Genomic DNA, 18,499 nt, shown 5'->3' on the forward strand with positions numbered 1-18,499 from the left:
ACTTGGAGCTCTTATTTTTGAACTCTCAAAGTGCATTAGATAGAAGAAGTTACCTTTAAATTGGACAAAATTTTCATTTCCTCCCAAGTATTCTTTTTTTTTTTTTTTTTTTTTTTAATATTGCAATAAATGTCATATCTTGGACTTTATGTCGCAATATTATCGTATCGTGAGATTTTGATATTGTTACATCCCTAGTCATTTATCTTGAATCAAAAACATTATGTATTATTTAGTGTTAAAAAGTTTGGAATAATTTTGTTTATGTAGAAAATGCTTAAAAATGCTTTTGAAAGAAGTCTCTTCTGCTCACAAAGGCTGCATTTATTTGATCAGAAATACAGTAGAATAGTGAAATATTATTACAATTTAAAATAGCTGCTTTGGATGTGAATATGTGTTAAAATATAATTTATTTCTGTGATCAAAGCTGAATTTTCAGCATCATTACTCCAGTCTTCAGTGCCACATGATCCTTCAGAAATCATTCTAATACGCTGATTTGCTGCTCAACAAACATTTATGATTATTAGCAATGTTGAAAACAGTTGCGCTGTGCAATATTTTTGTGGAAACTGTCATACAGTTTATTTTTCAGAATTCACAGAATGTTTAAAAGAACTGTATTTATTTGAAATAGAAATCTTTAGTGACATTATAAATGTCCTTGCTGTCACTTTTAATCAATTTAATGCATCCTTGATGTTTAAAAGTATTCGTTTATTTAAAAAAAACATTTTCATTACTCTGTAATGTCATATCTGATCTAATCTTCAGCTAAATTCATCATAGCCTGCTCTGCAGCATTTCATTTGACTTTCAAAACCTTGTTCCTTGCATATTTTGATTTGTAAAGTTTTATACAGTTCTGTGTTTGCTAGATTAAGTAATGTCATTGTTCAGCGGTCGTTTGAGAAGCAGTATTTTGGTGCAATACTGTAGACATAAAACTATCAGGAATAAAGCTTTTAGATTTAGGTAGTGAATTCAATTTATGAACTAATCATGAATGGTAATTAGAAAAGAGTTAACTCTTAGTGTTGTCTGTAAAATGGCATTCCTTAATAACTGTAAATGATTGTCTTTGCATCGGATTCGAAATATCATCTGCCTGGAAGCAAGTGAAGCGTTTTATCATTTAGGCGTAGTGGAGGAAATGTGTGTGAGCTGACATTTAACGACCGAAGTGAATTGCTCTCTCTCTCTATAGAAAAACAATAGAGCTATTGACAAATGAAAGCATTTTCGAGAAAATGACAGGAAAACTACATACACCTGCAGCAAATTGCAGCACTGTGAGCCGCTCTCACGGCAGAAAGTCATAATTTCCCATGAGAGATGAGGCTGTGTTCTTGACCAGCAAGAATATGCTGGAAAAAGAGGGATTACTGTGTTTACGTACCTGGAGTGTTGAAGATGAAAATCGAATGTCCTCAGAGCCGCTCAAACCTCAGATGTATTTTAAGTATTTAGCTGAAACAACACCGTATGCTGCTCTACGTTTACAGACGCCACAAGTTATTAAAGTCAACGCTTACTTTCTTAATTCATGTTCTTTGTTTTATTCATCAGTGACATTGTTCTAAAGAACAAATGTTTGTCTTAGTGTTTCCTTTTCACTGACATCATTTAAGATTCATAAGATTGACTTCCTTCTTTTTATATAATAAAATCAAATCCTGCCCTAGTTTTTGTTTTATTTTTGTTTTGTATCTACCCTAAATATGTCACATTATAAATCTAAATGGGCTTTTTCATACTATTGTCTGGTATTTTCTTTTGCAGAATGAGCTAAAAAAGTAATCCAGAGTAAGACTGATTTATATGCAGCAGAATTTCAAATATGAGAGTGATTATTTGCCTGTCTTTTAATATTGATATTACTGTGACAAATGGCACATGAAGTCAGTCATTTATCATGGAACACAATGTGGCATTAATCGGAGTGTTTTGACGTTTCCTTATATAGTGTGTGTCTTCAGGTCTTTCAGCGTGTGCAGTGGTGTAATATTCTGCAGGTCGCTGACGTGAACCACATCACGCTTTTATTTTTGGATGTTGTTTGTCTTGCTGTTGCGCTGCCTACTAGACTGACAATTTATATGAGAGACCTTTAACTGAGGAATAATCCTGATCCAAGGTTGTACTTCGATCTTAAAGGAATAGTCACCCAAAAATTAAAATTTGCTGACAAATTCCTCACCCTCAGATCATCTAAGATGTAGATGAGTTTGTTTGTTCATCAGATTTGTAGAAATGTCATTCCATCACTTGCTTACCAACGGATGTGAATGGGTGCCGTCAGAATGAGAGTCCAAACAGCTGATAAAAACATCACAGTAATCCACAAGTAATCCACACCACTCCAGTCCATCAGTTCACATCTTGAGAAGAGACAAAAGCTGAAACAAATCCATCATTAAGATGTTTTCAACTAAAATACTATAAGTCCATAATTCATAATAACTCTTCCACAGCTGTTTTGACTTGTAAACGGTGCTTGATCTGTGCAGATTTCTCTCCTGATTCAGACCAGACCACTTTTTCACTGAAGGAAGTGTTATTATTAATTATTGACTCATATTTGAGTTAAAAATGTCTTAATGATGGATTTGTTTCAGCTTTTGTCTTCTCAAGATGTTAACTGATGGACTGGAGTGGTGTGACAATTCTCAATGTAATATCGAACCGTTCGGTACAACATCCACGGTTTAGTACGTGCTTGTGAATTGTCTGGTTTTCGGTTTTGCATTTAAATAACTGTCTTGTTTTATTTCTCTCTGAATTTGCTGTATGTGTGACCGCGATTTCACGTGCTGAAATGAGGAAACGCTTCCCCGCTTATATCTGAAAAAGCAACACACGGAGAGCATCTTCCCTTCTAATGACATGCAATGATAAGCCTTTCTAAACCTGTTGTCCAACAAAAGAGTTGTAAAAACAAAAGTTCTAAAAACCATTATAACTTGTTTTTAATTCACAACATCAGTCGACTGTTTGTAATAACTTCCTTGTGTGGTCTAATGTGGATTCTTATCAGAATGAGGCAGACAATAAATTCTATACTCACATTCTTCTCGACACACGATTAGCAATGGCTTATGAAAATACACGAGATGGCTTGAAGAACACAGATAAACCATATATTATTGCAGACGAGTGTTTATTGTCCTTACGTTTTATCATTCAAAACGTTTTTATTCAGTTACAGCAATAGCGATGCCTTTATCCATGTTAGAGAAGCTGGAATGTCATCAGTGATACTTCTTTGACGCATATGTGGTTTTTCTGCACGAGGGCGCCCATTCATAGAATGAAACCCGTTCTGTTTCTATTCTATAAATCGAAAAAATAATACCTCTCCCAAAAGAAAAATTAAGCAGACATATACTAAACCACGCTTTTTCCAGTGTATAGAGGTTTACGGGAGTATTTTGTTAATTTGTTGCAAAAAAAAACCCACACTGAAGTGGCAAGATATCAGAACCAAACCGGAAACCTTTAAAAACCGAGGTACGTATTGAACCTTGGACTAACTGTATTGTTGCATCCCTAACAGTGTTGGGCAAGTTACTCTGAAAATGTAATTAAATTACTGATTACTGATTACTCCTTTTAAAAGTAATCAAATTACTGTTCTGATTACTTTATTTCAAAAGTAATTAGTTACATTACTCGTTACGTTTTTTCTGTACATCCGATTTATGTGAAATAGTGAACTTGTGTGTTGCCTAACATCCCAGCATAAACGCTCCAATAAAATATCTGTTATTAAAGCATCAACATTCACAAACCGCTGTTATTTTAACTAAAAGTAATAGGCTGCTGCGTGCGTGGTTGCAAAATGCACGGCATTTCAAGCGGTGAGTGGATTCTCTGATTGTCCATTGCATTTCAGAAATCAACATTGTTCAACGCTGCAAACACATGTTATAAATAGAAACTCTGCCTGTGCTTACGCCTGTTAATCGTTTTTTGTTTTATATAGTTGTTCTTGTTGCATTTGTGCAATACATGAATAGCAGTTAATTTGTTTTAGATATTTTATGTTTAGACAGTTCTATTTTGCAAATCATTTTATTCTATCGCATCCCGCACACATGAGTCTCTGCCCGCCCACGCCCGCCCACGCCCGCACCCACACCCACACTCGCCCATCAAGTCTTGTACCGCGCAAGTCTTGTACTCTGATGCGTTGCTCTCCGTATCCGGTGTAATGGTGTGCGGGAGACGAGAGGTGAGGGGATCCATATGCGAGCTTTTATTAATAGGACGAGACAAAGGCATGGTCAGACAGGCAGGGTCAGAATAACAGCAACAAACAGGTATGTTGGGGTGAGGCTCAAGAGGAGTCCGTGAGGCAGGCGTGGGTCGATCAGTGGCGAACATAATCCATGACGAGAGACAGAAGAGTAATCCTTACAACGAGCGAGAGTCCAGAAAGGCAGGCGGCTAGACAGACGAAACGAGATGGCCAGGCGAGAATACTAAACTAAGGGAATTCAGGAACACGGGAACTAGGAAACTTCGGACACTAGGAAACAGTGCTAGCACTAGGAGAGCGCTAAACGCAACTGACACAGTTCTCCACATATACACTCCACAATACTCGGTGCCTACCGAGTGAAAGTCCGGGGCTTAAATAGGGCCGCTGATTGGCCACAGGTGTATGGCGCAATCAGCGTGGTGGATAGTGGGATATGTAGTCCGGGATGTAAAGCAACAGTCAGTGTATAATAACAGGACCAGAGTGACATCTGGTGGTGAGCGGACCGCAGGTCATCGACCAGATTCATGACACCCGGTACGTTCTCATCAAGTTTTAATGTGCCATGCTGCCCTTTCAGAGGTTTTAAATTGGATATGAAGTTTTTCATGGTAAAAAAGGATGTCTCCCACTCTAATTGACAAGGCACAATAATGTTCTTGCCTTTGATAGAAATAAACTAAAAATAATGATTCTATTTCCAGCTACAGAACGCGTGCTTTCCTCTCTCCATGCTGACTATGTTTTCATTGTTAGTATCCGCCTTACAGGCGCTTACCAGTCAAAGTAGTTCTTAGGTAAAGGACGTCGCGTGTGCTAGCCAACACCCTTTTTTATAATCTACATGATAAATCACATTCTGTCAGCAATGATGTAACGCAGCGATAACGCATGCTTGTAACTATACTCTAATTACTAATATGAAATTTATAACGTGTTGAATTACTCCGTTACTAAAAAAATAATCAAATTACAGTAACGCGTTACAAAGTAATACGTTACTGCCCAACACTGATCCCTAATAGGCTACATTCTTAAAAATAATGGTGCTTTAAAAGGTTCTTCACAGCGATGGCATAGAAGAACCGTTTTTGGTTCCAAAAAGCACCATTTAGTGAAAGGTTCTTCAAAGAACATCTCTTTCTTATCTTTTTATAATCTGAGGAACCTTCTTTTGCCACAAAGAACCTTTTGTGAAACAGAAAGGTTCTTCAGGTGTTAAGGGTTCTGAATGGAACCATTTAGACAAAAAAAGGTTCTTCTATGGCATTGTGAAGCACCTTTATTTTTAAGAGTGTAGGCTATTTTAGTTCCCCTCACAAAAAACATAAGAAGCTTCATACTGGTGAACAAGCCAAAACAAATTAATTTAGGCTAAAACGAAACTGAAACCACCGTTGGGTCTCTCATTGCGCCAGCGCAATCACTTGAATTTCTTCCTTCTAGCAGTGGAAACAGCTAGCCTACTCCTCCTATTCAGATTATTGAAACTGTAAAAGGTTTGCATGTATTTGTGTATATTAACAATAAAAAAACATATCTCTGTGCTTTTGTAAAATAATGAAAAATAGGATTCATACAATATTAATGTGACCTTGGACCACAAAATCAGTCATAAGTCATCCGTTTTTTGAGATTTAAACATAATCTGAAAGCTGAATAAAAAAGCCTTCCATTGATGGATGGTTTGTTATGCTATGACAATATTTGGCCGAAATAAAACTATTTGAAATTCTGGAATCTGAGGGTGCAAAAAAAATAAAAAATAAAATAAATAAATATTGAGGAAATCGCCTTTAAAGTTGTCCAAATGAAGTTCTTAGCAATGCATATTACTAATCAAAAATTAAGTTTTGATATATTTATGGTAGGAAATTTACAAAATATCTTTAAGGCACATGATCTTTAATTAAAATATAAATAAAATAAGTAAAATATATTTCTCATATATGCCTATTTATTTGTTATATTTAGCCTAACTTTATAATGTTTTTCTCCGCTTCAATCCTCATGTTCAGTTGTTTGCTGCTGTAAAATTAATCCCTGGAAAACTAATGTTGGTATTTTTAACGGGTCACACACATTCATACTTTCGAATTTAATTCAATTCTAATTTAAAATAATCCTGTTGGTTAATGAGTGTCGCTTAGAAGGAAACCAAAATTAACCAAAATTAACGTCCCTAATTGTGATGTTTTATCAGCTGTTTGGACATTCCGACGGCACCCATTCACGTCCATTGATAAGCAAGTGATGGAATGACACATTTCTCCAAATCTGATGAACAAACAAACTCATCCTAATCTTGGATGGCCTGATGGTGAGGACATTTTCAGCCCATTTTTTTTTATTTTTGAGTGACTGTTCCTTGAATTTGAATCATTGTTGATATTTTGGTGTGTCGTCTTATTGTTTTCTCTACTGTCTTTAAGCAACATGTCAGTATCTGTAGTGCTGTGTCTCTAAATAGATCTTTTTTCAACTGGTGGGCTCGTAGATGTTCATTTAAAGCACAAGAATTAGACTGTAAATATGTTGCAAATGTATAAACGTACTTTGTGTTTATAGACGCACTCTTGAACACTGAATTAATTCATGATAGTAGAGAAAGAGGTAGATTCTTCACTTTCAGTGTGATTTGTTGTGATTTCCATGTACATTTCTAAATTGCAAGCTGTATATTGAAGTGTAAAATTGTGTGATGCATTGTAAGATTAAATAAATGATTGAAATTATGTATGTTTGGTTATTAAAGATTTAATCTGTTGTAAAATGTAAACTAAATTAGCTTTGAGATAGTATAGTTTGTGTATGATTTTGTATCGTAACGGTCTGTGAGTGTTGTCAACGTTTATGTCGCGTTCATTCGACGTGTGTATGAGTCAATGTCACATAGAGTCACAGGATAAACATCTTCTGCCATCAGCACACAATTATATATAGGGCTTATAGTCCCTCACATGAGTGACTCATTTCCCTGTAGGTGAGGTGAATAATACTTGCCACCGTTTACTTCCAACCTTTTCGCTCTGTGTCTCTGCGGCCCACGACATGTGGAGTATTAGAATAAACCCCGGGGCTCAAAACCACGCAAAACAGCCGAGACTTTAAGATTTAAAACGCTGATTGGTGTAATTATGAGTTCTGTGTTCCTTTCTTTTATTTCACTGCAACGGTGGCGATTATTTCCATGACAAATATGAGTTTGAACCGCACGCACACTTGAAGTGCAAATGTGAAGTATTTACATCAAATTGCAAAAATATATATACAGGTTTTTTCCTTTATATTCTCACTGTATCAGACCATATGAGCCATAAAAGTCTGATGCATCAAATATGGTACTCTACTTTTTCTAAAGGTTCAGTAAACTATTCTAGAGTTTTCTGACGGTTATTTCGTAAGTCACTGCTGAAGGCTTGTGCAGGACAGAATGTCAGCGGTCAGCAGACGGTCACCGCTGCAGTCTGATGGACTCATGCAGCTGTAATCATATGATTGCCCAAATCAAAGTCTAATGATTACACCTTACAGCCGCTGAAGGACAGTCAGTTTGACTCTGGTCGCAATTGACGTGTCCCGTGGTTTATGGCTTTTATTTTTGACACAATCAGAGAGGTCACCGAAGTGGTCAAGAGTGAAAAAGTACGTAACACACAATCATCAGGAAGTGTACTTAAAGGAACACTCCACTTTTTTTGAAAATAGGCTCATTTTCCAACTCCCCTAGAGTTATACAGTTGAGTTTTACCGTTTTCTAATCCATTCAGCCGATCTCCGGGTCTGGCAGTAGCACTTTTAGTATTTTTAATGTAGTTTGAAGTGTATTTCAGGTGAGAATGTGGTTGTTTAAAACTCAAATCTGCGGTTTGTTTATAAAGACAGCGCCTATTTGAAAATTAGTTTCACCGATTTCGGAGATGTGAGCTCCAGACAAACACCGGGTGTTCAGTGCTCATGCGTCCCGCATAGAGAGCCTCACCACGGCTAGTCCTTCTGACATTTGCCGTGGTCCTGTTGTCTCTGTAGTGGTTAAACAAGAGGTATAATTCGTTTTGGGTAAATCTAACAGCTAATTTTTGGTCTCGTGAATCTATTATTTATTCCAAGTCATATCGTGTTTACTGAGGACAAAGTTATGCTTCATAAATTATTTATTTATCAACCGTAATTCAGTGCTGACTTTGTAGCATGCATTTGACTGAATTGTTTGCTTTTGTCTTTATTTCCAATTATGTCTCTTACGTTTTATACTTTTATAATGGCTTATATTGTACATTTAACAAAAAAAAGCAGAGTTGTGCTTGTCATGTTTCATTTTATTATACATAAAGATGTATAATGGACAATGGACAATGAGCCTATTTTCAAAATAAAGTGGAGTGTTCCTTTAAGGAATTCTCCAACCAATTTGACATTTACTCACGCTTGTGTTTGTCAAACCTGTCTGCATGTAAAAATAGTTTATGCAATTATACACTAGACATGCTTTAAGTCTTCTGAAATCATATGATGTGTACAGAAATATATTATTCCCTCTTAATTGCCTCCTTGCACAGTAATGGGATAATTAATACAAAAATAGTGTTAGTTTTTTTATTTTAAATAAATTTTAAAATTTTGAAATTTTATAAAATGATTCAGGTATTTGAACTGCATATAAAAATTCCTTTCAATTACACAGTAAAAGAAAAAATCCACATATTTCAACTTAACTTAAATTCTGTTGCTACCTTCAATTTTTAAGTATAATCAACTTGGTTGTACAAGTCAAGTTCAATTTGAGTTCTGTGAAACTGAATTAAAAAATAGAGTTGAATCTTATATAACTTGTAAAAAGAAGCTGAAATTCCTCGACTTAAACTTAGTCAACTTGAGTTAAAGTAATTAGAGTGCAGTTTTAACAAACTAGTAATAGCAGAAAAAAGGTTCATTATCGCAATATTTTATTTCAGACTATTTCAGTATTATTTTCTATATTTTCCAGTATAAAAATAATGATCATTTTAAATGATTATTTTAATAAATATGTTATTACTGTGTATTATTATTAGATTTATTTAACCATTATTTTACAACCGTAAAAATTTTTTAAATCATTATAAGTAGGATTATTATACTTATATGGATTATACTTGTACTTATAGTACTTATATTATTATTATTATATTATTATTATTATTATTATTATTATTATTATTAATAGCATTATTTAACCATTCTTTAAATTTAAAAAATTCAATTATAATTATTTTAAAAAATGTTTATATTATTTATGAACATTTTATATATACATTTACAATTCTTTAAAATAAAAATTCATCTCAATTTCTCAAACCTCAAATACAAACATTTGCAAATGTTTTCTGAATTTTCACTTATTCATTTAAAAGAACTGGCTGATTATTTTAATATTTTATTTCAGACTATTCCGGTATTATTTTAGTGTCATTAAGATACTATTATAGTTTGATTTAATAGTTAGATTTTTATAAAAAAAAAAAAAAAAAAAAAAAAAAAAATATATATATATATATATATATATATATATATATATATATATATATATATATATAATGATTTTTTCTAACTGATTTCACAAAATATAAATTGCATTTTTATTTGTTTGTTAAAGCTGTGAAATCCAAATACATGGAAATATCTAAATTATAAATTAATTTAAAATGAATAAAAATTTAGACCTACATATTTTTTAGTGGAAATAAAATGAAATGTAGTGCCTTATTGTTGCATTGAAAAGTTTCATAATGTCTTTCGTGTTCCAAAAAATATATAATAAATAAATAAATAAATAAATAAATAAAATTAAAAAATTAAATTAAATTAAATTAGAAAAATAACAGCAAAAAATGTTTGGAGCGCAAGTATATTAAAAAATCTTGATTTTTTTTTTGGTAAAATATTCCTATATAACGGTATGTTTTCCCCTGCTCCGCTCTCTCCAGCAGTGCTGTCTATGTATAGCCTGATGTTGGTGAATCTCTCATGAACAGCACAGCTGGAGTCTGAATAAAGGCGTCTCTAATGTCAGCCGTGAATCGCTGTCAATCCTGCGGTTCAAAATCAACTTCACCCCCCATCACTGTCTTCCATTGTGGCTTAAATCTTGCAACTTATTTCAAACCCACTTTATTATTCTATTATAACTTCATGTTGTGGATGAATGAGCCTGAGCATGTGTGTCACTGCTGCTGTACCTACAGAAAGAAGCAAAAGAAACACAATAAATGCTGCCATCAGCCACCTGCAGGGAAGCTTAATCACACATTCAAATCAAGCATCAGGAAAACTGTACTAATGTGCGAGCTGGTTATGATTTCCCAATCACAGCAATCCAGCCCTTAATTAGCCCTTTCAGACTCTCTTTCAGAGTGATGCTTGAATACACATCATCTCATCAAACTGATAATGTTATTACCAGAAGAATCTTACAGTCGACCTGCATTGTGTTACATTTCAGCTGCATGACTTCACACTGACACCTAGTGGATGTTTAGGAATACAGCTAAAAAAGTCCTGCTCTAAATAATGTCCAGGCCTAAATGCAAATGGTCTAGTTACAGAACTTACATAACCTTGTTTATGTACAAGTGACAAATGCATTATATTAAGTTATTACATTATATTATTTTATGTTAAAACCAATCCAAATGTGCCAAAAAAACAAAACAAAACAAAACAAAAAGCTACAGAATATTTAATAATTATACTAAGTCATGTCTCATTTTCACGTATTCATTAAAAAGAACTGGCTGATTATTTTAATATTTTATTTCAGACTATTCCAGTATTATTTTCCAGTATTATAAAAAAAAAAAAATTATAGTAATTTATCCATTTTTTAAAATAAAAAATGCAAGTAAATAAAATTTAAATTTAAATGATAATTTAACTTTTTTTTTTGAATTTTTAAATTGCAATTTTAAAAAAAAATAATAAACATTTTAACAACTATTATGTTATTTAACAATATCTAATATTTCTTGTTTTTCTCAAACCTCAAATACATACGTTTACAAATGTTTTCTAAATTTTCACTTATTCAATAAAAAGAACTGGCAGATTTTTAAAATATTTTATTTCAGTATTATTTTCCAGTGTAATAAAACTATATATAAATGATAATTATTATTTTAATAAATATGATGTTATAATTACTATTTAGTATTATTATTATTAGATTTATTTAACCATTATTTTAAAAATCTAAATTGTTTTTTTAAATCATAGTATATTAGTAGTATTAGTAGTATTATTAAACTTAAAAATGACATTATTATTGATTTATTTAACCATTCTATTTAAAAAAAAATAATTTATTCATATTCATATTTGAACAAATACTATATTATTTAACAATTCTTTAAAATAAAAATTCTAATAAATCTTGTTTTTCACAAGCCTCAAATACAAATGTTTGTCAATGTTTTTTGAATTTTCACTTATTCAAAAAGAATTGGCTGATTATTTTAATATTTTATTTCAGATTATTTCAATATTATTTTCCAGTATATTAAAAAAAAAAGATAATTGTTTTAAATTATTACTTTAATAAATATGATGTTATAATTACTATATATTATTATTTTTAGATTTATTTAACCATTATTTTAAAAACCCCAATTAATAATTATTTTAAATCATTATAATTAGTAATATCATTATACTTAAATAAATGTGATATTATTATTATTATTATTATTATTATTATTATTATTATTATTATTATTATTATTATATTTTATTATTTATTTATTATTATTATTTTTTTTTAGAATTTTTAATAATTATTATTATTTAAAATCATTCATATTTTAACAAATATTACATTATTTAACAATTCTTTGAATTTTTCACTTATTCATGAAAAAGAACTGGCTGATTATTTAAATATTTTATTTCAGATTATTTCAATATTATTTTCCAGTATATTAAAAAAAAAAAGATAATTGTTTTAAATTATTACTTTAATAAATATGATGTTATAATTACTATATATTATTATTTTTAGATTTATTTAACCATTATTTTAAAAACCCCAATTAATAATTATTTTAAATCATTATAATTAGTAATATCATTATACTTAAATAAATGTGATATTATTATTATTATTATTATTATTATTATATTTTATTATTTATTTATTATTATTTATTTTTAGAATTTTTAATAATTATTATTATTTAAAATCATTCATATTTTAACAAATATTACAGTATTTAACAATTCTTTGAATTTTTCACTTATTCATGAAAAAGAACTGGCTGATTATTTAAATATTTTATTTCAGATTATTCCAGTATTATTTTAGTATCATTGAGATACTGTCATAGTTTGGTTATTATTTTGATTTAAAAAATATATATATTTTCTGTTTTCATTTTAATTTAAGTCAACATTATAGTAATTTTGCTGTGTTTTTGTCATTTTTGTTATTTTGCCATTTCTATCTCAGTTTTAGTTATTTAGTTAATTTATTTAGTCAAGATCAACTTAAACTAAATAAAAATGATAAATGTTACTTGGGAAATTAGCTGAATTAAAATAAATGTAAGGTTTTGTGTTTGTTACTTTAAAGTTTAATTTATTTCAAACAACAAAAATGCTTGTTTATGTTTTAGTTTTAGTTAACGGATCAGTTAAATAATAATGCTTCGGGCCTACATTTATAAATATTTCTTCTATTAGTATTTTCTATAGGAATCACTTTTTCTTGCTGGTAACGAGGTGTTTTCCGTCCTCCATCGTAACGCTGTCCTGTGTGAAGCTAAGGTGCTTTCTGTAGGTGGTTGTGGAGCGTCTGCTCGATGTAAATGTGAATGTAGCGCGCGTTCAGAGCACATACGTTCGAGCTGGACGTCTGAGAAAGGCATGCATGGAAAGAAGATACAGGAAGTGTGAGGAACCCGGACACACTATGAAAGGCCCACAGACCAAGTGGCAACATCTCCAAACTTGTCAGCACAAGCGGGTCGACACCGTAGTCCTGCCCTCCACCCTCGATCACAAGATTTACAAGGACGAGGCTGTTTTTCCTCTCGCACCACATCGACCTGTCAGGCCGGAGAGAGACGAGCGAACGCCGCGGACCTGCGCAGGTGTCCCGAACCCTCACATCATCCCTATATTTCATATCATCACGTCTCCGAGCGCAGTCATGCCTCTTTCTGGGCTTTCTCCGGTCGGCTGCGTTTGCGTCCTGAGCCTCTGCATCCTGCTGCCGTCTCCGGGTCACTGCGGTCCGGTTCCTCCGCCCGAGGAGCGCCGCTCCGCTCCAGGTGTTGAGGATGACGTGGCCGTGCAGGAGGTTCTGGGTCAGTTTCTGGAGGTGTTGAACTGGACGGATCAGGGGCCCCGACCGAGGCCCCGCTCCGGACGCACCGAAGCGCCCGAGTACATGCTGGAACTGTACAACCGATTCGCCAACGACCGCAGCGCCGCGCCGTCGCCCAACATCATCAGGAGCTTCAGGAATGAAGGTGAGCGGCTTCAGTCTTTGTTTTTGGTGAACATCAATAACAAAAAGCATTTGTATCAGAATTTGTGTCAGTCTTTATTCAACACAGATGATCTCAAAGCATTAATAAACGGGAAAACAGCTTTTTGTGTATTTAAAGTAATCAGTTATGTAACATTTAAATCCAGCTGTAAAGCAGCTCTACAGAAGGACAAGTGTCATTATTCAGTTCAGTTCAGTTTAATTTAATTCAGTTTCAGTGTTGCAAAGTTCAATTGTGACTTATTTGTTCTTTGAATTTTTCTTTTTTTAAATTATTCTTTATCATTTATTGTTGACTATTGTTGCGTTTTCATTGTGTCTTGAATTTGACCATTAGAGATCAGAGTTCTGTCCTTTTTTCATGGTTTTGTACTTTAAAGTGTTTCATAATTATTAGATTAACTTATGAATTTACTATGACAAATAATTATTTTAAATGATAATTATTAATGATAATTTGAATTATTATTATTTTAATAAATGGGATATTATGTAATGATTTTACATAAATTAAATAAAATGGTTACAATTGTTACTTTAATAAATATGAAATGTAACATTCTTTAATTTTTTTTTATAAAATTAATTATTAGAATTATTTAACCTTTCTTTAAATTAAATTGTTAACATATGTTTCAAACAATTATGTATATTATGATTTTTTGTTAATTGATTATTACAGTTATTTAACCATTCTTTAAACATTTTGTCATATTTGTCATTGTCATTTTAATAACAATAATCATTATTATTATTATAAGAATTGGAGTTTTTAACCATTCTTTAAATAAAAAATAAATTATCATTATTTTTAACTATTATCTTAGCAAATATGATCTTATTGTTAATATTTATTAATATTAGATTTATTTAAACTATTTATTACTTTAAAAGGTTAAATAATAATTATTATTTTAAATCATTATAATTAGTAGTATTATACTTAAATAAATATGTTATTATTATTATTATTATTATTATTATTATTTAACCATCCTTTAAATAAATTAATTTAGAATCATAATTATTTTAACAGTTTCTTTAATTTTAAAATATTCTTTAATTCTTTAAAATAATAATTATTATTAAAAGTATTTAACCATTCTTTAAATTAAAATGCTTAAATAATTATTTTTGAATTTTAAATAAATGTGTTTATATTCTCATTTTTAATATATATCATATTTATTATTATTAAAATTATTTAACCACTCTTTAAACGTTTTTATTATTATTATTAATAATAATAATGAATATTATTAGATTTTTTTCAATCAGTCTTTTAAAAAAATTAAATGATAATTATTTTAAATTAGTATTTTAATAAATATGATGTTATTATTCTAATTTATTATTAGAGTTATTTAAGTATTATTTTAAAAACTTAAATAATATTTTTTTTAAATCATAATAATTAGTAGTATTATTATACTTCATTATTTTAACAATTTCTTAATTGTTTTAAATAATAATTATTACAATTGTTTAACCAATCTGTAAATTAAAATGTTTAAATAATTATTTATAAATTATATATATATATATATATATACATATATTAAATGTTATTATTTTAAATCATTCAACCATTATTTTAAATCATTCAATCATCCTTTCATTTAAAAATTTTAAATCATTATTTGAACAATTTCTTAATTTTTTAAAATAATAATAATTACAATTATGTAACCGTTCTTTAAATTAAGATGTTTAAATAATTATTTAGAAATTATAAATAATTATGTATATATTATAATTTTTAATATATTTATTATTACAATTATTTAGCCATTCTTTAAATGTTTTAAGTCACAATTATTAAGTCATTATTGACATTTTAGTAATAATAATAATAATAATTATAAAAAAAATAAATGATAATTATTTTAAATTATTATTGTATATTATTGTAATTATTAATTATAATTATAATTATATATGTGTTTTTTTCACAATTTATTGTATATAAATAAATATAATATATATAAACATTTTAAAAACTTAAATGTTATTTTAAATCATTATAATTAGTAGTATTATTATGCATAACCATGCTTTAAATAGCTTATTTATCCATTCTTTAAATTAAACATTTTAAGTGATAATTATTTTAACCATTTGTTAATAACAGTTATTTAAAATCATTCATATTTTAACAAATATGATATTATTTATCAAATGTTTAAAATAAAAATTCAAATATTTATTGTTTTTCTTCTGTTATTTTCCTTATGCACATCACAGGAACAGCTTTATTAAAATTCACAATTTTCTTCTATCTTTGCAGACCACGCCTCACACGGCGTGACGATCAAAAGCCTTCGAACGCACCGTCTCCTGTTCAACATCTCTGTCCCGCAGCAGGAGCGTGTCGTCAGCGCCGAGCTGCGTCTCCACATGCTTCTCAAGACAGACTCACGTCAGCGTATCGGAGCGGGCTGGAAAGTGAGCGTATTCGGCGCACAACATGACGGACGCTGCAGGAACGCCGAGGGCGAGAGAGATCCGCTGGCGTCAAAGCACGTGCGTCGCAAAAACAGCGGCTGGGAGGTGTTCGATATGACGAACGCCGTCCAGCATTGGAAGAAGGTCAATAATGTGACGCCCAGACTGGAGGTTCGTATCGAAAACCTGCACGCGTTTAAGAACACGGACGAGCGGCCCGTCGTAGACCTGGATGTTGACAGAGATCCGGATGGAAAGCTCGAACCTGCGCTGATCGTCTTCTCAGACGACACGAGTGAAAACCATCGGGGCGGACGGAACGAACTCCAGTGGTTGAACCAACGCTGGACGGATAAGAATCAAGACGAGGCGCTGTCAACCCAAACGCGCTCCAATCTCATCTACGACGACGGGCCGAGAGTCCGGCGCAGCGCTAAAACAGAGGACTGCAGGAAAGCCGAGATGTACGTGGATTTTAAGGATATCGGCTGGGACTCGTTCATCCTGGCTCCGGCCGGTTATCAGGCGTTCACCTGCCGCGGCGCCTGCAATTATCCGCTGGCTCGGGAAGTGACGCCCACCAAACACGCCATCGTCCAGACGCTGCTCAATCTGAAGAGTCCGCAAAAAGCCGCGCAGGCCTGCTGCGTTCCCACCGAGCTCAAGCCCATTTCCCTCCTGTACGAGAACGAGAACGGCGTCGTGGTTTTGAATAATAAATACGAGGGCATGGTGGTCAAGGAATGCGGATGCAGATAGTCCAAAACAGCAGAAGAAAAGACTGAAACCACGTGAATCATCTTGCAGCTCGTCAAACTAAATAAGAGGAAAATGAAGTCGTTGCACACGTGCTGAACATCCAGAATCTAAAACAGCATTTTATCGTGTATATTTATTAGTTGTACATTAGTCTGTTTTCTATTGTAAGATACAACACGCTGCTTTTAGGTGTTTAATTATTTATCACTTATTATGAGAGAAACTCAAAACTAAACCTGCTTGATTTGAGCTTTGCATTTGTTTTTATTTACGTTCCAATAGGGTGTTTTTGCCATAGAACGACCATTTTTAGTTCCTCAAAGAACCTTTAAGTGTTCACTATTAAAACAACCATTTTTGTTAAAGAACATTTAAAAATCTTTACAAATAAAGTTTCTTCATTAGCACTGATGATTCCATGAAGAACCTTTAACATCCTTAAAAGGAATAAACGTTCTGTATAGTGGAAAAATGTTCTTTACACTAAGTGAAAGTGATTCTTTTAAGAACTGATCACTGAAAGGTTCTTTGGCCCATATAGCAAAGCAAATTATTTTTAAATATATTTTAAAAAATATACAAAAAAGCACACAAAAATAAAAGTTAATATTTTTTGTTAATACATTTATTTTTTCCCTTTTTTGTGTATATTTTTGAAAATGTTTAAAAAAATCGAAATATATTTTTAAAGCATTTAAAATATGTTTTGCTGTCTGTATATTTTAATCCAAGATAATACATTCACATCACATTTTATCAAATTTTTAAAAAAATTCCACTTACTTCAACTTAAAAACTCAAACTTATTTTAAAATAAATTTAGCCCATGTAGCAAAGCAAATTATTTTTAAATACTTTTTCAGATATATTTTGAAATTTACAAAAAAGCACACAAAAACAAAAAACATATTTTTTTTGATAATAAATTAATTTTTCCCTTTGTGTGTGTATATTTTTGAAAATGTTTAAAATACAAAAATATATTTTTAAAACATTTAAAATATATTTTGCCATCCATATAATTTAATCCAAGAAAATATATTCACATCACATTTGAAGAAAAGCTTATACCACTTACTTAAACTTAAAAACTCATTTATTTATTTTCAGTTATGTTTTTAAATATATTTTAAAATATACAAAAAGCACACAAAAATAAAAAAGTAATAATTGTTTGTTAATAAGTGTTTTTTTCCTTTTATTGTATATTTTGGAAAATATATTTAAAAATATAAATATATTTTTAAAGCATTAATAAAATATATTTTTCCATCCATATATTTTAATCCAAGAAAATATATTCACGTCACATTTGAGGAAAAGCTTTATTCAATTTAAAAAAAAAAACTTACTCCAACTTAAAAATTCAGTATTTATTTTCAAATATATTTTGAAATATACAAAAATGCACACAAAAATAAAAATGAATATATTTTTAATACATTTATTTTTTTTCTATTTTTTTTGTATATTTTTGAAAATATATTTAAAAAAAAAAAAAAGAT

The 18,499-nt window shown here is 30.9% G+C and overlaps 1 protein-coding gene across 1 annotated transcript; it reads left to right on the forward strand.

Annotated features, from left to right (window-relative positions):
• Positions 1 to 4,100: 4,100 nt before the first annotated feature.
• LOC127171778 (bone morphogenetic protein 10) lies at positions 4,101 to 18,127 on the forward strand. The gene is made up of 3 exons (XM_051120648.1): positions 4,101 to 4,211; positions 13,077 to 13,770; positions 16,078 to 18,127. Exons 1-3 carry the CDS (start codon positions 4,101 to 4,103, stop codon positions 16,992 to 16,994), a joined length of 1,722 nt encoding a protein of 573 aa, XP_050976605.1. The 3' UTR covers positions 16,995 to 18,127.
• Positions 18,128 to 18,499: the final 372 nt, after the last annotated feature.

The sequence above is a fragment of the Labeo rohita genome, chromosome 10 (assembly GCF_022985175.1).
Source record: "Labeo rohita strain BAU-BD-2019 chromosome 10, IGBB_LRoh.1.0, whole genome shotgun sequence".
In the NCBI taxonomy this organism is placed as follows: Eukaryota; Metazoa; Chordata; class Actinopteri; order Cypriniformes; family Cyprinidae; genus Labeo; species Labeo rohita.